This window comes from Dromiciops gliroides, chromosome 5 (genome assembly GCF_019393635.1).
Source record: "Dromiciops gliroides isolate mDroGli1 chromosome 5, mDroGli1.pri, whole genome shotgun sequence".
Lineage (NCBI taxonomy): Eukaryota > Metazoa > Chordata > Mammalia > Microbiotheria > Microbiotheriidae > Dromiciops > Dromiciops gliroides.
This window is the reverse complement of record NC_057865.1, coordinates 194,362,489-194,383,564: the sequence shown is the minus strand read 5'-3', so window position 1 is coordinate 194,383,564 and position 21,076 is coordinate 194,362,489. Positions and strand designations below refer to the sequence as shown.

At 38.1% G+C, this 21,076-nt stretch overlaps 1 protein-coding gene across 1 annotated transcript in view; it reads right to left on the bottom strand.

Moving 5' to 3' along the window:
* Positions 1–10,884: 10,884 nt before the first annotated feature.
* HEBP1 (heme binding protein 1) overlaps positions 10,885–21,076 on the bottom strand; it is a 39,989-nt gene continuing 29,797 nt past the window's right edge. Inside the window, exon 4 of the mRNA XM_043968970.1 lies at positions 10,885–11,370. Coding sequence (XP_043824905.1) covers positions 11,199–11,370 — 172 coding nt within the window. The 3' untranslated portion in view covers positions 10,885–11,198. The remainder of the gene's footprint in view (positions 11,371–21,076) is intronic.

Sequence of the window (21,076 nt, the reverse complement as noted above, 5' to 3'; positions counted from 1 at the left end):
GAGAAGACTTTTGAGAGTACCTTGGACAGTCAGGAGATCAAATCAGTCAATACTTAAAGAAATTAATTCAGGCTATTCACTGGGAGGTCAAATACTGAAGCTTAAATACTGTGGCCATTGGAAACGACCCTGATGTTAGGAAAAATTGAAGGCAAAAGGAAAAAGGGGACAGCAGAGGATGAGATGGATAGATAGTATCATGAAAACAATGAATACGAACTTGGACAGACTTTGAGAGAAAGTAAAGGATAGAAGGGTCTGGCATGCTATGGTCCATGGGGGTTGCGAGGAGTTGGACACAACTAAACAACTGAACAACAAAAAAGAACACATATATGTAGTAACAGGTGACCTCTGGGGTCCTTTCCAGTCCTGAGATCTCAATATTTTTCTTTTCTTATGAATTATGATATATCTGCAAGAAAATAATATCCCTTTAGATGCCCAAGGAACTAAATGAAAATGGAAACAGTTTCTACTATTGTTCCAGTTACCAACTCTCCCTCCTTACACTTCTCCAAATAAATAGTCTGAGCCAATTAATTTTTGTTGTGATGACCAGATTCCTCATATCCACTGTATCTAGGAAGCCTATACATAAATGCACAAAGCATAGATTACAAGTAGGTGGTCCAGTCTAAAGTAGGCAAATTTGACCTCATAACTATTGCTGAGACTTAGGGGGTTGTGACCAATGATTGGAATGTGGTTCTGACAGCTTATATTTTATTTAAGAAAGAACAGTATAGATAACATTGGAGAGGAGTAGAGTAACAATGAAAGTAGAGATGTGCCCATATGAAGAAGTCCAGGAATTAAAGTGGGGTGGCAGAGAATATGACACAGAACATTTGGGTGAAAATCAGTAGGCAGGCCACCTGGACAGAAAGAAGTAGATGAGGAGTTTGAGAAATTAATGGGAACTCCAATTATCTAGATATATGCTGGGACTGTTGCCTTACTGATAATCTCTTCCTTTAAAAGGTGGAAAAGCTAAGGAACTTTTATTCTGGATCTGGCTCTCATGAAAAGATGGATCTATTGCTGACAAACTCTGCTTAGGTTCCAGGGCTCCCCAGCTACCTAGGACTACTACTTTAATGGAGAGGAAACATAGAACAGTGGGAAAATGCTGAATTTGGAATCAAAGGTTTGTAATCTGAGCTCTCCACTTACTAGTTGTGTGACCTTGATCAAATCACTTTCCTCAGAGTTAGTTTGCTCATCTATAAAATGAAGAGGGTTGCCTAGATTAAATGGCCTCCAAAGTGACTTTCAGCTCAAACTCCCACTATTTTCTCCTCTAATCCTCTTTAAATTTGTGTCTGTTATTGGAGGGAAAAATGGATAAATTATAGAATTATTAGGGGAATGACCACTTTGATTTTAAAATTATAATAGAGAAGAAAAGGAAAGCCAAAATAAGGCATACTTTGACATGCACCCCAGATTTGGGCAGAGTAGATTTTAAAGGGTTCAGAGAAAGGCTAGGTAAGATTCCGTAGAGTAAAATTCTATGGAGGCAGTCAGTCCAGGGGGATGAGTTCTCAAGAACAAAATTCTGAAGACAGGAACAATTCTGACAAAGAGATAAAGTCATCCAAAGAGAGTAATGTCGATACACAGGAAATTCATTTATCGGTTTATATTTTTATAAGGCCTTTACAGAAAATGGAAGCAAAAGTTAATATAGGAAAGAAAGTATGGCTAGTCATATAATATTAATAATTTATATTTATATAATGCTTTGAAGTTTGAGAAGTGCTAGTTGTATTAAGACAAAGAGCATAAGCAAAGGTGGGAAAGGAGAGATGGAACAATGATGCTAGCAGACCAGAGAGAAAGCATGGGTGCTCAGCTCTTATTCTGCCTCTATTTTGTATGTCAAAGAGATGATCTTTGGAGTGGAATGGACAGAATAAAAATGGTCAGTGGAGAGTAGATATCCAAGATAAGGTAGGAGATAATGAACCTCACTTGCCCTTGAGTTCAAGCTACCAGATGCAGATCACCTGCCCTCATATGCATTCCATCTTCCACCTGCATGTCTTAGTACCCCATAACTGGAATGCTCTCCCTCTTCATCTCCTCTTCTCAGAATCTCTAGATCCCTTCAGGTATCAACTCAAGTCCCTCTTAGTACATGAAGCTCTCCCAGATACACTCTGATGTGTGTATTTAATTCGTTGTAGGTTTTGTGTCATTTCAGTCATATCTGACTCTTCATGACCCCATTTGGGGGTTTTCTTGGCAAAAATACTGGAGTGGTTTGGCATTTCCTTCTCCAGCTTATTTGATGGATAAGGAACTGAGGCAAACAGGGTTCAGTGACTTGCCTAGGGTCACACAACTAGTAAGTGTCTGAGTCTAGATTTAAACTCATGAAGAAGTCTTCCTGACTCCATGACCAGCATTCTATTTACTGTACCATGTAACTGCCCACTTAATCTGTACCTTAAGATTACTTAATACTAAAGCTTATAAGTGTAGGGCTGGAAAGGACCCCAGAAGCTAACTAAACTTCCCCTGCCAACACACAGACACACACACACACACACACACACACACACACAGAGTTTACAGGTGAGGAAACTGATGCACAGGAACATTAAATGATTTGACAAAGGTAACTGACAGTAGGCACCAGAAGCAGGATTTGAACCTAGGTCCTTCGACTCTAGAGCCAGTGCTCTTTCTACTGCACATGACTTAATATTCATATATATATATATGTGTATATACACACATATATGTGTGTATAGGCTATATGTGTATGCATATGTGTATATATATATGTGTGTATATATATATACATACATATACATATATACATGTATATCCATATACCTATAGGATATATTTCTAGACACAGGTCTATCTGCCTGTATTTACTTATCTATATGCTTATCGTTCCTCCGGGGAACAGTTACAGATACAGAATGCATATACATTTTCCAAACTCTGCCTGGGAACTGCATCAACAGAGCATGCTAAACGTGCCTATAAGGACTAGACTCATTAGCTATTCCCCCATTACACACATATGTGTGTATATATTGTTTTCAAGCAAAACAAATCAACATTTTGGAGGATGTGACTTCTCATTTAGCACCTTTATTCTATCACTTCTCTGTTAAGAGGCAGCAGATATGCACCATTATGAGCTTTTTGAAGGTTGCTGCTTTGGTCAGAGTTTGGAGGTCTTCTGTTTCATTATTATTGAATTTATCTTTAAAATTGTTCTCCTGGTTCTGCACATTTTATTCTATATCACTTCATATGAGGCTTTCCATATTTCCATTTTTATGACACAATAAATTTCCATTATATACCACATATCACATATTGTTTAATCATTATTCAATTATGGGCATTTACTTTATTTCTATTTCTTTGCTATAACAAAAATCATTGTTATAAATATTCTTGTATATATGGGTGCTTTTTCCTGTCTTCAAGCTCCTTAGGGTACATAGTGGTATTGATTGTACACTCAAAGTAACCTCTGAAGCTGAGATGCAACAAAGTATGGTTTGATTCTCTGCTGCTTGTGCTAATTTTGGTCTAACAATGAATAGCATGAAAACGCAGGTTCCCTAAAAGCCAGCCCCGCACCTTCCATATGTGGAACCATCAGTTACAACAAATGGAGAAATTATGAATACTGTGGATATGTTCACTTACCTTGGCAGTGTACTTTCTAGGGATGCACACATAGATGATGAGGTTGATACAGAACAAGCTCAGTGTTTAAGAAGCTCGGAAGCAAAGTGTGGGAGAGAAGAGGTATTAGACTATCTACCAGACCAAAGGTCTACAGAGCTATTGTGCTGACCCCATTCTTGAATGCCTGTGAGACATGGACAGTCTACTAGCACCATGTCAGGAAACTGAATCACTTCTATTTGAATTGTCTTAAGAAAATTCTTAAGATTACCAGGCAAGATAAATTGCAGAACACTGAGGTCCTTTCTTGAGCCAAACTGCCAAGCATTCAAACTCTACTGCAAAAAGTGCAACTCTGATAGGCTGACCACATTGTTCAAATGCCAAATGTACATTTGCCTACAAGACTATTTTACAGAGAACTCACACAAGGAAGGCACTCACATGGTCACCAGAAGAAGCTATACAATGTTTTTATCAAGGTCTCTTTGAAGAACATTTGAATTGATTGTGTGACATGGGAGACACTGGCAAGAACTGTCTAGCATGGCATATCTGCAACGAAGGAGGTACTGTGCTCTATGCATGGAGAGGAATTGCAGTAGCTCAAAAGAAATGTGAAATGCTCAAATTTAGACATCTCCACTTGAGATGTTCATGTGGACTATTTGTGCCTGCCCTGTAGTAGAGCCTTCCAGACAGTCAGACACACTGTACCTTGACCTCAATATAGTGATGCCATGCTGGTCCTCTTCAAGAACAACCATGGAACAACCAAAGGACAACAACCAACCAACCAACCAGTATTATTGGGTCAAAGATGTGACTGTATAGTCAAATTATTTTCTGAAATGATTGATCTAATTCATAGGCCTATCAATAATGCATTAGTGGGGCAGCTAGGTGGTGCAGTGGATAAAGCACTGGCCCTAGATTCAGGAGGACCTGAGTTCAAATCCAGCCTCAAACATTTGACACTTACTAGCTGTGTGACCCTGGGCAAGTCACTTAACCCTCGTTGCCCTGCAAAAAAAAATTAATAATGCATTAGTGTTCCTGTCCTTTCATAATCTGTTCAACATTTCTTCCACAAAAAATCTTTAATTCTTTTATTCTGAGACTCTACTTGTGATTATTTCAGTCATTTAAAAAATATATATATATTTATTTTTTTCAATCACCAAAAATCCTCTTCCTTCAATTGAGATAAAAAACAAAACAAAACTATTATAAACAAATAAAGTTGAGCAAAACAAATTTATGCACTGGTCATGTTTAAAAAATATGTCCCATTCTACATTTTTTTTTTTAAAGTGAGGCAATTGGGGTTAAGTGACTTGCCCAGGGTCACACAGCTAGTAAGTATTAAGTGTCTGAGGCCGGATTTGAACTCAGGTACTCCTGAGTCCAGGGCCGGTGCTCTATCCACTGCACCACCTAGCTGCCACTCATTCTACATTCTTGAGTCCTTCACCTGTTAGGAGGTGAGTAGCATGTTTCATCATTAGTCAGAGTCCCTAATTCTTTCAAAGCTGTTTGTTTTTACCATATTTTTTTCATTGTATAAACTATTCTGGTTCTGTTCACTGAATTCTGCATCAGTTCATATAAGTTCCCAAGTTTCTATGAAACCATTCCCTCCATCATTTCTTATGACATAGTAGTATTCTATCACATTTATATACCATAAATTGTTCAGCCACTTCACAATTTATGGGCACTCCCTAAGATTCCCATTCTTTGCTACCTCAAAAAGAGCTGTAAATATTTTTGTACACCTTTAGAGTTTATTTGCTTAGGACAAATTCCTCCCTTAAACTACCCTACCTTATTTTCCCTACTATTTTATTGTTAAGTGAAATTTTCTGTATTTAACTCTGTGTGTTTGTGCATTCTTCCTTCCTTTGAGCAGTTGAGAAGGGAAATTAAAGTGTCACTCCCTCTCCCCCTCTCCTTTTTTTTTTTGTACAGATGACATTTATGTGCACATTATGTGAAACAATTATTCTGATTATCTGAGATACTTTCCCCTAACCTTTCTCCTCTCTTTCCATTTTTGTCTTAAGATCATCAAGAGACAGCACAATCATTCTCAGGCCTCATCCAATTAGACTATCTCTGACCCATGATAATAGGGTCCTGAGGGGACACATGCATTATTTTTCCATATTTGAATATAAGTAGTTTATCCTTTTTTTTTAGTTCCTTATGATTATTCATCTACATTTTCTTTTTATGTTTCTTTAACTATTGTGTTTGAACTGCAAAATTCCTAATCAGTTCTCATGTTTTCATTAGGAATGCTTGGAAGTTCTCTATTTCTTTAAAAGACTATCTCCCGCCCCGCCCCCCCACCCCCAATGAAGGATTATATTCAGTTTTGCTACATAAATTATTCTGGGCTGTAACACTATATCCTTTGCCTCCTGGACAATCATAATCCATGCTCTCTGCTCCTTTATCGTGGTGACTGCTAAATCATGTAAAATACTGGCTGCAGCTCCTTGGAAATTGAATTCTTTCTTTCTGGTTGCTTACATCATTGATTCTCTGACCTTGAAGCTCTGAATTTTGTCTATAATATTCATGGGGGTTTCATTTGGGGATTTCTTTCAGGAGGTGACTTGTAGACTCTTTTGATTTTCACTTTGTTCTCTAGTTGTGAGAGATCTGGACAGTTTTCCTTTAAGGTTTCTTGAAATATGATGCCTATGTGACCCTGGGCAAGTCACTTAACCCCAATTGCCTCACCAAAAAATACAAACAAACATAAATATGATGCCTAGGCTCTTGTTTTGCTCATAGTATTCAGGAAGTCACGATTTTTTTTTTTTTGCAGGGCAATGAGGGTTAAGTGACTTGCCCAAGGTCACACAACTAGTGTCATGTCTGAAGCTAGATTTGAACTCAAGTCCTCCTGAAACCAGGGCCAGTGCTTTATCCACTGTGCCACCTAGCTGCCCCAGAAGTCCAATGATTCTTAAGACTTTTCTTGATCTGTTTTTCTAGGTCAGTTGTTTTTTCTATGAAAAACCTTACATTTTCTTCCTTTTCTTTTTCAGCCTTTTGACTTTGTTTTAATATTTATTCTTGTCTCATGGATTCACTGGCTTCTTTTTGGTCCATTCTCATTTTCAGAGAATTTGTGGTTAGGCCAAGTTTTTATACTTCTTGTGCCAAAGCTGTTAATTTCCTTTTTAATTCTTTCTTCCATAGCATTCATTTCCTTTCCATTTCTTTCCTCTACCATTCTCATTTCACTTATAAAAGCATTTCTGAAATCCTTTAAAAACTCTTGCTTCATCTCTTCTAGGATTCTAGTTGATGTTGTGCTCAAGCTATGATTTCCTTTGAGACTTTGCTTGGAGGGGCAGCTAGGTGGCGCAATGGAAAGAGCACCGGCCCTGGATTGAGGAGGACTTGAATTCAAATCCGGCCTCAGACACTTGATACTTACTGGCTGTGTGACCCTGGGCAAGTCACTTAACCCCAAATGCCTCACCAAAAATCAAATAAATAAATAAGAGAGAGAGACTTTGCTTGGAGTCATTCTCTTCTTCTGGGTTTGTTTTGATTGTCCTTGTCACCATAATAGCTTTATATTGTATTGGTCTGTATTGGTCCTGTTGTTGCTTTCTTGGGTTATTGAACATTTTGTTACTCCAGAATCTCAGGTGTAAAGAATTGTTATTTGAGGTTTTTATGACCCCATCTTTTGGCTAGAATTAAAAAAAAACAAAACCTGGGTGTGCGCACTGGCCTCTGGGGCTCTGCAAACTGCATGGTGCTCCACCCACTGGTTGTAGCTGTTGCCATGGAGTTGGCACCTCATGTCATCACCACTCGCCGATGCCTACATGGACCTGGCAAAACTATAATGATTGGAAGCCTAGTGAGGGCAGTCATGTGACTCAGAGTGGCCAGCCAATTGGCTGGGGGCTGTCTGGGGTCTGCTGGGAAGAAGGGAGAGATTGGCCATTCTAGCGGGAAGCTGGAAGGTGACAGGATGCTGCTGTGTATTCTCAGCTGATTCCTGGGCAGTGGTGTTATTCAGGTTGTATAATTTTCCTTTCCCCATTTTATTTCCTTTCCCTTGAGTCTACTGATCCTGTTTGTGTGTGTGTGTGTGTGTGTGTGTGTGTTTTTTTAAAGTTCGTTTTTGTTAAATAAATCCTGCTCTATTTTGAGGGAGGCTGCCAGTCTCCTTCCTTGCCCCAATATTGCAATGAGCTGCTTAGCTAACACTCCCCAATTAAAAATTGGTCCCCACACAGGGATGGCTCAAGCTCAGGCTCAGGACCTGCAAGCTTTCAACATTCCCAAAGTGGTCTGATCCATGGCAAATTCTGATTGCTACCCCTTTTGTCAGGGCTCTGCAAGTTCTTGACCTGAATTTGGGTCTGAGCAACAATATACTTTTCTGGGACTTCACATGTATAATCAATATAAAATTGCTTGCCTTCTTAAAGAGTGGGGAATGGCAGGAGAAGGGAGAGAATCTGGAACTCCAAATTTTTTAAAATGTTAAAATTTTTTAACATGTAGTTGGAAAATACTTAATGAAATAAATATAAATATATTGGGAAAATGGTATACTATTGCTGGACTCCATCATTATCAGGATGCTGGGAAACTACTGGCTCAGAGTGACAGAACTGTGGGCTCCCCTTTGTATAGAATTCCTGCCTGGATTCTTTTTCTGTAGGTTTCAGACTAGTTTAAAAGCTAGAAAAGAAACCTTGCTCTAGCCCTTGTGACGAATAAAACTAAATGTATAGTCACCTTATTCCTGTCTCAAGTGTAGGGAAAACTAGCTAGTGTTTATTTATAAATTAGAAATTTTAGCACCAAGTTTTGGCATTAAGTATTTATTAGTGAAAAAGAGAACACCTGGGTCAGAAAGCCAAGAAAAGACCTATATAACCTAGCTTCCTCAACTTCACCCACAACCAGTCTGTCTGAGCACTGAACTGTGTGTGTCCAAGCCCCTTCCTGCATCCCTGGAAGAGGCAGTCCTTACACACTGCTTCAAGCTAATTGGCTACCATCACCCAAATCCATTGTTTCACTGGACCTGAGGGTGATCCTGTATCGAGATGAGCTGAGAACAATACCTTCTTCAGAGTCAGGCAGGTGTGGCTTCAATTTAATTAACTTTAAGTGGGTTAATCAGCAAAGTCAATCACTCTCAGTCAATCTAATCAGTCTAAATCAATCTGGGGCTTTTGGGTGTTGGGAAAAAGCCCATTATTTTCTTATACCCTGGGGTCTGAGCCACACTGCAGTGAAATGTCTATTAGGAAGTCCTTCAAAATGCTTCATGTTTTGCTGTTTTAAGTATCAACTTCCTGAGAATATAACAGTAATCAGCTACTGCTACTTGTTTGAATGATTGTCAATTCAAGTTTCTGATTCTTTTTTTTTTTTAAATAAGCATTTTGTGTGTGTGGAGGAAATAAGCTGGGCCCCATAACTGATTTATGTTGTACATTGAGTACATTTCTACTTCCTCTTTTTGGGAAGACCCTATACATGAGCCAAATCTAAACTTTAAGTGATTTCCCCCAGGACTTTGGGGGTAAAGCTGTAAAGAGGCAGAGTATGAGAAAAAGACCATGACATCTCTCCAGGGGCCAGGATATCATGGATTTATGTATGTGGGTCTAGAGTCATGTCTCTTTTTTATCCGGGCCCCAGACAATCTGGGCCCACTAGTGGTTACATCTACGTTATTTGCCCCAATAGAATGCAACCTCTGTATCCTCATTTTCTGTTACATAGTATGAACAGTAAGCTTATAGAGTAACTTACATAGCAAGTTACATAGTAAGTACTTAATAAATGCTCATTGAGTAAATGAATTAATGCTTTAGTTCATAATGGATTTATTCTCACTTATAAAGTATATTGTAAAGGGAATGCTTATTTGGAGATGGGATAGACTAGATGACCTCTGAGGTTGCTTCTAACTTTGAGATTCCATGATGAGAAAAAATGTGCCTTAAGGAAGATGAGTTTGTCAGTGTTGAGTCTGGCAGGATGGAATAGAAAGGCTGAAGACAGAAGGATCAAGCTGTTGAATTAGTCTAGGTATGAGGAAATGAGGAATTATACTAAGGTGGTAGCATTTATTTAACTATTAATAAACATTTTGAATGAATGAAGTGCCTACTCTGTTGAATGCCTGGTCTTCACAGTAAAACTAATTTTGGTTCTATATAACAACAATAACAACAAAGATAATAATAGCTAACATTTATATAGCACTTTAAGTTTACAAAATGCTTTATAAACATTATCTTATTTTGCTCACAAAACAACCCCGTGACATTATCCCCATTTTACAGATGAGAAAGCTGAGGCAGGTAGAAGGTTAAGTGACTGACTCAGCATCATACAACTAGGCTGGATTTGAACTCTAGATATTTCTGATTCCAGGTCCAGCTGTGCCACCTTCCTGAAATGTGACGTCTCCCCATATGACAGAATTGGATGATTGTATACATGGAGAGAAACATATTCCCCACTTGTTGCTTCTCTGGCATCACAGAATGGTTACTGATGCAATAGTGTCCATTTAGCTTGAAGACCCTACAAGCATTGAGTGTGTAATGAAATTCTTTTTAGACTATTACATTGAAGCCCCTTTACTTTGTGTGTGTGTGTGTGTGTGTGTGTGTGTGTGTGTGTGTGTGGCAACGAGGGTTAAGTGACTTGCCCAGAGTCACATAGCTAGTAAGTGTCAAGTGTCTGAGGTCGGATTTGAACTCAGGTCCTCCTGAATCCAGGGCTGGTGCTTTATCCACTGTGCCACCTAGCTGCCCCCTCCCCCTTTACTTTTTAGATTCTTTCAAAGCCAAAGCACCTATAAGAATCTGTGGCAGTGGGGGGTGGGTGCAGCTAGGTGGCCCAGTGGATAGAGTACCAGCCCTGGATTCAGGAGGACCTGAGTTCAAATCTGGCCTCAGACACTTGACAATTACTAGCTGTGTGACTCTGGGCAAGTTGCTTAACCCTCATTGCCCCGCAAAAAACAAAACAAAAAAAAGAATCTGTGGCGGGGGAAAAAAAGCCCAACTACAAAGAGTATTTTTTTTAATCATAAAAACACAATATTTAATGGATTTCTTTTTAAAAAGGGCAGTTTTCAATGTACTCTTCTTTTGACATAGTCAGTGATGGGAAAAAAAAATCTTTTGTACCACAGGACTTCCTAAATCAATTCAATTCAACAACAAACATTTATTAAGTGCCTGTTATAGACAAGGCAATGTGATATTCAATTTAATCACAAGAATGCTATTTATTTTAGTTGTACAGTGTCCCACCCAGAGAAAGGAAATCTTAAAACAAAAACCAAAAACCAAACCCCACAGGCCTGGAAGAATACAATATTATATTAACTTGGCAGAAAGTTATACTGTGTATCTGCATTCCCCTTTCAGAGTTTTAATCTCCAGTAGAAATTCTGACCATTAAGCTAACTTTAAAAAAAAACAAAACATTTCCTGGAAGCCCAGTGAGTCAGTGACTCACTTTTTTACCAGCCAGACCTCATTACGTCTTCCATAAGGTTTCATGGGAGGATCATATCCAGTACAGAAGTAAAAATCAGTCTGGTAGTTTGCTGTTCCCTCCAGGGCTGAGCGCAGCTGGGCTGCTTGAGACACGTAATCAGCTTCCTTAGCATAACCACCAAACTGCCTGTGGGGGGAAAAAATGATGAGAGACCATGTTGAGAAATGGCATTCCCCCAGTCCTGACAACCAAGGGAAGAGGAATCTAGGCTCACATTTTGCACAGGACATGAACCTCCCCAAAGTCCATAAGGAGCTGCCAAGATTTTTTGTTATAGTCTCTAGACCATAGGCTTTCCACTGCTCTGTCTCCTCCAATACTTCCTTTAAGTCAGTTCTTCTTCCTTCTCCGCCTCTCTCCTCAGATAGATGTGTGCACCAGTGCACCAAGTAGAGAGAAACAGCTGAGAAAAGTGAACCTAGGGCTGTAATGGCTACAAAACCAACTCATCCTTTTTATTGTATAATGGGGAGCTATCTTAGCAGCTAAGATTCCTAACCATCAGCAGCTCCAGACCTAGAATCAAAGATGAACAGCCGGGAGGAGCCTTGGGGCCATTTGATCAATCCCCTAAGTTTATCCATGAGTTATATGGTGATTCATTTAAAAAAAATTTTTTTTTAAAAAGAACTGATACAACCTGAGTATGGTCAGAAATTAAGGTTCTATACATACTTCATAGCATGCTCTAAATATATGACAAAAATAATTTATAGTAATGCTTCATATAAGGACAATTCCTGAATCAGTTTTGTGGCTAAAGGATTGGGAAAATATGGTGAGTTAAAGTCTATCTTTCTGGTTATTATTGCTCTAAAACCTGTCTCTCCTACTTTAAATTCTCTCCAGTGCCCTGACGTTATCATATCAAGCATAGGGTTCTGCCTATTCCCTGAACAACTTTCATAGGAATTAGGAGAAATTTGTATTTCCAATGAGCTTTTATGACTCAAAAGTCCATTTTCACTAAGTGAGTTCTAAACAGATACATTATTTTTGGTGGAGCTCCTGCTTGCTCTTTCACAAGTCATTTTTAGTAAGAACTCAACAATTTGATTATGGGGTATAAGAAAACACCCAATATTTCATCTTCAAGGGAACTCATTATTTTAACATCTGGACACGGTTGGCAAGCTTGGAATATTACAATCTCTGAGAAATTAGGTTGTGAGTGACCCTAAGGGCAATGAAAAGATGCATGGTGAGTATAAGTGACTGTAGCATATTTTGAATGATGACCCATATTCACATAGTGGGTCATCACTGAGGAAAAGGAGAATCAAAAAATGAGGCAGGTTGTTCATGTGGCACAAGTGAGGGATAAATATTTTCTCTGTTACTCTTGAAATGGAAAGACTTGAAGAAGGGGATTCTTAATCTGAGATCCACATATTTCAGGTGGTCCATGAACTTGAATCAGAAAAAAAAAATTATTTTCACTAGAGAATGGACAAGATGACCTTGAAGGTCCCTTCCACTTAAATCCATGATCCTATGGATGAAATGCTATTCATCCCCATTGGACAGAATACCAATATCCAGTGACATACTGAAGTAAAGTTTAGATAGCAGCTATGGAATACATACAGGATTGAGATGATTTCCCCTACAGATGTAGAGAAGGCAAATAGGAGAAATATATAGTGGATGAGGAAAAATTGAAGTTCGTCTTTATTTATGAACTAATATGAGAAAAATGGACCTAAACAGTTGAGTGATTCTTTTTTTTTCTTTTTTTTTGGGGTGGGGGGTGGGGGGCTGGGCAATGAGGATTAAGTGACTTGCCCAGGGTCACACAGCTAGTAAGTGTCAAGTGTCTGAGGCCGGATTTGAACTCAGTTCCTCCTGAATCCAGGGCCAGTGTTTTATCTACTGCGCCACCTAGCTGCCCTCAGTTTGAGTGATTCTTAAGGGAGACACACTAACCATAAAGATAATGTAAAACACTGGAAATGCTTTACCAACAATCATAAAATTCAAAGTGGGGTGGAGCTTTAAAGGTCATCCAGTTCAAAAGATGCCAGATGGCTTAAATCCTCTAAGATCTTTGACAAGGAGTTTCTCTGGCTCTATTCTCACCATTTTCAGCCATGGAAGAAATGTCTATAATGATTGCAATTGATTTTTAGCTAGCCCTAATTGTTAGATAGTCCTTCTTTCTGTTAAGTTTTTGTTTCCATACCTGTCTCCTCCTACCAAAAACCAAAACAAAGCAGATCAGAGAACTGTTGGAGAAAAACATAGTACCAGTTTATCTGTCCCAAGAAAAAGCAGGCATGAATCATGAGGAGATGCCTTCCAAAGAAGGAGTTCGAAGACTCCCTCTTTCTGAGGGTATATCAGGTTTCTTTGTTCACTGGTTACAGGGTGTTATCAATTTCATCACCATGATGTAAATCAACTTAAAAGTAAATACTACGACAAGAATGGACATAATGCAAATCAGTTTAACAATTTTAGTTATAACAAGAATGTAGGAAATACCAATCAGTTTGATAGTTCGACTTAACAGAAACACTATGCTAAGATTATATGATTCCCCAAAAGGGTTTGGTGAGGAGGAGAATGCCCAGATTTTTACAAGATAGGGACTTACGGGGGCGGCTAGGTGGCGCAGTGGATAAAGCACCGGCCCTGGAGTCAGGAGTACCTGAGTTCAAATCCGGCCTCAGACACTTGACACTTACTAGCTGTGTGACCCTGGGCAAGTCACTTAACCCCCACTGCCCCACAAAAAAACCCCAAAAAATCAAACAAACAAAAAAACAAGATAGGGACTTACTATCTTGAGGAAAGAAGCCAGCAGATAGGGACTTATCTGCTAGCTATCCAGGTTCAGTTAAAGGGCATTTTGCTTTTTATTAATCCAGAGTTTCATAAAATCCTTTTGGATAATAAGGCAGTTCCATCAAATCCAGGTGGCCCATATATTATTATTAACACTTATATTGAGCCAAAATAACCTCTCAGAAACTACCACCCATTGGTCCAAATTCTCCAGGGTCAGAGCTTTTCCCACTTAGAAGGAACTACCAGAATTTGTTCCATTGGTATAGCCTTCAAGAATTCAGGTTTACCTTTATGCGATGAAGAGATATCAGAGGACTTTGGTGGAAGAGTTTTTAAAATGTTATTTATCATTATAAAATTGATTAAAAATGTTTCTTAAATGAATTGAACCCATGTTCACATAAAAATATCATCTAGTAATTAGCAACTTTCAATTAACAACTATAGAGCAATAGTGTATAATGATCAAATCAAGATGTGCTAAAACCCAGACAGTAAGTGAATTATTTAAACATTTCAATAATGTTAAAGGCTAAAATTCTAGCTAGTCTGTCTAAAATATTTAATGAGTGGTCGCCAATAAATTATAAGCTTTAGCAAGAGTCAGGCTTTTAAGCATTTATTAAGGAGAATAAGAATTTGGTAAAGAGAGAGAAAGGCCTACATTCATCTATCTATTAAAGGGAGAAAGCATTCCTAGCTCCGCTCTCCGCCAGAGTCCACAGGAAAAGAGCCAGTCAGAATGCCAGGCTCCCCCTTCTTCCTCCCACAAGCAAACGTCACTTCCTGATGCCAAAGAAAAGACACATGGTCTTGCCCTCAAAGACCTTCACCTCATGGGCGGAGCTCTTCTACAGTAAGTCTCCAGCAGGTGGCATCATTCCAATCGTTACAATAACAAACATTTCTGGTCCTGTTTTTCCTCACTGTCCAGTTCCTTGGAACATGCATCTTTTTTTGGGGTGGGGTGTGGGGGTGGGACAATGAAGGTTAAGTGACTTGCCCAGGGTCACACAGCTAGTAAGTATCAAGTGTCTGAGGCTGAATTTGAACTCTGGTCCTCCTGAATCCAGGGCCAGTACTTTATCCACTGTGCCACCTAGCTGCCTCGAAACATGCATTTTATTTAGGGTTCTTGTACCCATATTATGAAACTAAACTCATAATTACAAATAGTAATTTTAAAAATCTGTCTGTGGACTGTATGTTATTTGCATGAATAAAAGATCTGTGATTTTATTCCAGCATAGTGTAGAAACTCCATCAACAATCTCAGATTCCACTTCATCTATTACTTAGGAGGTCAGTCCTGGGGAAGTACTTAGGAGTTGCTAAGTATCAAAAGCATGATATGAACTCAGGTCTTCCTGTCTCAAAGTCCAACACTTTGTTTACCACACCAGGCTGCCTCTGCTTAAGAACGTAGAAATTCCTTACAACTCCACCTCACAAACATGCCACTAATTGCCAACCAACAAAAGCCCTGGCCCATACAATACTGGCTTCCAAATGCAAATCAGCATTCTTTGAAAGCAGCAGGAAGTTGCATAAGTGTCATTTAGTACTTGTACATGAAAGGAGACCCACTTGTGCTACTGACTCGGTTTATGATGATCTTGGACAAGTAATTTCACCCTTCTCGGCTTCAGCTTCCGGTGTGTAAAATGGGAATAAAAGAGTACCTGCTCCTTTCCTAATTAATGAAGATGTTTTGAGAGTGAATTAAACAATGGCTGTAAAGTTCTTTGAATTCCTTGAAAGAAATATATTCACACATACGTACATATGTAAATTACAAGGCATTGTTATTTCTTCCTGGTTAACAGGTCTATAAATCTTCTTCAAAGACATTCTCATGGGTCATTCTACTTCACCTGCTTCAACGTCATAAACCGGTGTGAGTAACAATAATTCAGGGATCAAGGAAACTAAGGAAGAACACACAAGTTATAAATTTTGGAAACACAAAAGCTAAAAAGATTGACTAAAAAGAGAAAGGAAAGCCAGAAATTCCTGAGAGATAAAACTAGATCTTGCAAGAATGAATAATAACTGGTGGACGTTATTGGCCAGTGGCCATAAGAACTATATCCAGGGCAAGAGTAGAAGTGAAAAAGAAAAGAGAAGTGTAACAAAGGGAGCATAATAAAATGGAAAGGATCCTGATCTTAGTTAGAAGACCTTGGTTCAAATCCCAGCCCTCGCTGCAGTGACAGCCTTATTACTTCCCCACTGTGTATCCTTGACAGAGTTGGTCTTGAAGATCTCTAAGGTTCCTTCTTATTCTAAATCTATGATCCCAAGTTTCTTTAACTATAATCCCAAGAATGACATCCCCATACCAGCCATTCCAATGCTAATTCTTCCTATATTTGTAATAATTAATCTAAAACTTTTTTTGAAGTACCTACTCTGTAATAAGGCACTGTAACAAAAAAGTACAAGATTTAATACCTGTCCTCAAGGAACATTCAACTAGTTGGGAGGCTAAGGTAAATATATGTATGATTAAATGCCAAAATAACTGAAACAGACACATCAGAGTTCACTGAAAGGTTTGCAACCACTGTGGGACATTGTAGTCAGGGAAGGCTTTCTAGAGAAAGTATTACCTGACCTAGAAAGAAATAATCTGTTCTTATTCTAAAAGGGGATTATGAATAAATGGGAGATACCTGGATGAGAAGCCTTTACTAGTTACATTGCCTTTGTTGATTACTAGAAAGCCTTTCACTCACTTCTGCACTCATGGCTTAGTCAATGACTGCAAATATACAAAATGGATCCAAGCAGAGTGGGAATATAGTAGTGTATTTGATGTCCATGTTGAAAATTGTTAGAAAATTTAGAAAATGCCACCAAACACAATAATGTCAAGAACAATTAACATATACATTCTGGCATCTTTGAGGGAGACAGCTTAAACTTGCTTTGGCTCTGCCTAACTTTAAATTTATTATCATCATTCCTGATGAGAACTGAGTTTGACTTTCAAGCCAAAGAGAGAGTCATACCAAAACATTCTATTAGTCACCTGATGTACATGGATGATGTCAACTTACATGATTTCAATGAAAAACACATTAAGCAGCTAATGTATCACACAGACACTTTCTCCAACAGTATCATAATATCATCAGGACATGGTAAGTATAACATTCTCAAGCAAGGAAAGATAAGAAACTGAAGACTTTGAACATTCATTGGGAGAGATCACATCGGACCAATGGATAAAGGCAATACCTCCAAAGATCTGTTGGAGAATCTGAGATCACTGAAAGAAAAATCCAGAAATGACACATGATGATAAAATTGCACTTGATGTCACAAATGATTCTGAAAATGAGATGGGCACATTAGATTGGAATATCAAAGAAAACTTTAATTTTGATGGTATAAACCCAATTAGTAGACTTATTATGCCATAAATGAATACATCTTTCCCCGATTGAGAAATGGTCAAAGGATATGAACAGGCAGTTTTCAGATGAAGAAATCAAGGGTATCTATTGCCATATGAAAAAATGCCCTAAGGGGCAGCTAGGTGGCACATTGGATAGAGCACTGGCCCTAAAGTCAGGAGTACCTGAGTTCAAATCCAGCCTCAGGCACTTAACACTTACTAGCTGTGTGACCCTGGGCAAGTCACTTAACCCCAATTGCCTCACTAAAAAAAAAATGCTCTAAATCACTATTGATTAGAGAAATGCAAATTAAAACAACTCTGAGGTACCATCTCACACCTATCAGATTGGCTAATATGACAAAAAAAGGAAAATAATAAATGTTGGAGAAGCTGTGGAAAAATTGGAACACTAATGCATTGTTGGTGGAGCTGTGAACTGATCCAACCATTCTAGAGAGCAATTTGGAACTATGCCCAAAGGGCTATGGGACTGTGCATACCCTTTGACCCAGTAATACCACTACTAGGTCTGTATCCCAAAGAGATCATAGAAGATGGAAAAGGACCCACGTGTACAAAAATATTTATAGCAGTTCTCTTTGTGGTGGCAAAGAATTGGAAATCAAGGGAATGTCCATCAATTGGGGGATGGCTAAACAAGTTGTGGTATGTGAATGTAATGGAATACTGTTGTTCTGTAAGAAACAATGAACAGGAGGATTTCAGAGAAACCTGGAAGGACTTACATGAACTGATACTTAGCAAGATAAGCAGAACCAGGAGAACATTGTACACAGAAACAGCAACATTGAGTGATGATCAACTGTGATAGACTTGGCTCTTCTCAGCAGTGCAATGATCCAAAACAATTTCAAAGAACTCATGATAGAAATTGCTCTCCACATCCAGAAAAAAGAACTATGGATTCTGAATACAGATTGAACCATACTGTTTCTACTTCTTGGCTGTTTTTTTTCCCTCTTTTTTTGAGGTTTTTCCCTTGTGTTCTGCTGCTTTTTTCACAATATGACTAATGCAGAAATGTTTAATGTGATTATACATATATAACCTATATCAGATTGCTTTCTGTCTTGTAAAGGGGGGAGGGCAGGGAGGGTGGGAGAAAAATCTGGAACCAAAAATCCTATGAAAAAAAAATGTTGAAAACTATATGTAACTGGAAAACAAGAAAATACTTTTATGATTTAAAAAAAGTAGCAAGGAGGGGGCAGCTAGGTGGCGCAGTGGATAAAGCACCGGCCCTGGATTCAGGAGTACCTGAGTTCAAATCTGGCCTCAGACACTTAACACTTACTGGCTGTGTGAACCTGGGTAAGTCACTTGACCCCCATTGCCCCGCAAAACAAACAAACAAACAAACAAACAAACAAACAAACAAACAAACAAAAAGTAGCAAGGAAAAAAAAAGAATGTGAGCTCTTAGAGTGCAGAACTATCTGTGCTTTTATATTTCTATCTACAATTCTTTATATGTTTTAAGTGTTCATGTTTAATAAATTCTTTTAAGGGGCAGCTAGGTGGTGCAGTGGATAAAGCACTAGCCCTGGATTCAGGAGGACCTGAGTTCAAATCCGGTCTCAGACACTTGACACTTACTAGCTGTGTGACCCTGGGCAAGTCACTTAACCCCCATTGCCCTATGAAAAAAAACAAAAAAATTCTTTTAAATTAAGAAAAAATATTTTTTTCTAAAAAAAAAAAAAGAATATAGCTTTCAAACTTGCTGTCTACTATAATCAACCTAAATGAATATATTCTTCTACAATATATGACATAGAGATGCTGATATACAACACCTCGTTTGGTATTTTCCCACTTTGTAGTTATACCCCCATAGTGTTGCAGACAATGTGTTGGTCTTTGAGAGAGTTATTACTTTTACTCTTACTAACACTATACTACCACACTACTATGATGACTACAATTATGACAATGATAACAAACAAATGGCAGAATTGAGACATCCTAGCAGTATAGAGACAGAATTAAACCTTTGTCAATTCCTCGTCCTATGTCTCTAAATTGTCCAGTGGTCCAAATCAGGAATTTGGTCATTTAAATATAACACCACGTGGGATTTATACCAGGAATGCAGGGCTGGTTCAATATTAGGAAAACTATCTGGGGCGGCAGCTAGGTGGCATGGTGGATAAAGCACCAGCCCTGGATTCAGGAGTACCTGAGTTCAAATCCTGCCTCAGACGCTTGACACTTACTAGCTGTGTGACCCTGGACAAGTCACTTAACTCTCATTGCCCCTCAAAAAACAACAACAACAAACACACACACACACACACACACTATCTGCATAATTGACCATATCAACAACAAAACCAACAGAAATCATATGATTATCTCAATAAATGCAGAAAAGGCCTTTGACAAAATATAGCACCCATTTCTATTAAAAAAACACTAGAGAGCAAAGGAATAAAAGGAGCTTACCTTAAAATGATAAGTAATATTTAGATAAAACCATCAGCAAACATTATCTGTAATGGGGATAAGCAAAAAACCTTCCCAATACAATCAGGGTTGAAGCAAGGATGCCCATTAACACCTCTATTATTTAATATTGTACTAGAATTGTTAGCTGTAGCAATAAGAAAAGAAAAAGAAATTAAAGGAATTAGAATAGGTAATGAGGAAACAAAACTATCACTCTTTGCAGATGATATAATGTTATACTTAGAAAATCCTAGAGAATCAACCTCAAAGATACTTGAAATTACTAACAACTTTAGCAAAGTTGCAGGACACAAAATATATCCACATAAATCATCAGCATTTCTATATATTACCAACAAAGTCCAGTAATAAGAAATGCAAAGAGAAATTCCATTTAAAATAACTGTGGACAACATAAAATACTTGGGAGTTTACCTGCCAAGACAAACCCAGGAACTATATGAATAGAACTATAAAACAGTTTTTACACAAATAAAGTCAGATCTAAACAATTAGAAAAATATCATTTGCTCATGGGTAGGCTGAGCCAATATAATAAAAATGATAATCCTACCTAAGTTAATTTATTTATTTAGTGCTATATCAAACTATCAAAAAATATTTTATAGACCTAGAAAAATAATAACAAAATTCATTTGGAAAAGAAAAGTTCAAGAATATCATAGGAATCAATAAAAAAAAATACAAAAGTAGGTACTCTAGCAGTACCAGATTTCAAACTGTATTATTAAGTGGTAATTATCAAAACAATCTGGTACTGGCTAAGAAATAGAGAGGTGGATCAGTAGAATAGAATAAGTAGAAATTACACTATAGTAAATGACTATAGTAATCTAGTATATGATAAACCCAAAGATCCAAGCTTTTGGAACAAAACTCTTTATTTGAAAAAAAAAACCAACCTATTTATACAAAAATAATTATAGCAGCTCTTTTTGTGTTGGCTAAGAATTGGAAATCAAAGGAATGCCCATCAATTGGCGAATGGCTAAAAAAGCTGTTTTATATGATAGTGATGGAATATTATTGTGCTAAAGAAATGACAAGCAGGATGATTTCAGAAAGGCCTGGAAAGACTTCTATGAACTGATGTATAGTGAAGTGAGCAGAATCAGAACATTGTGCACAGAGACAGCAATATTGTTT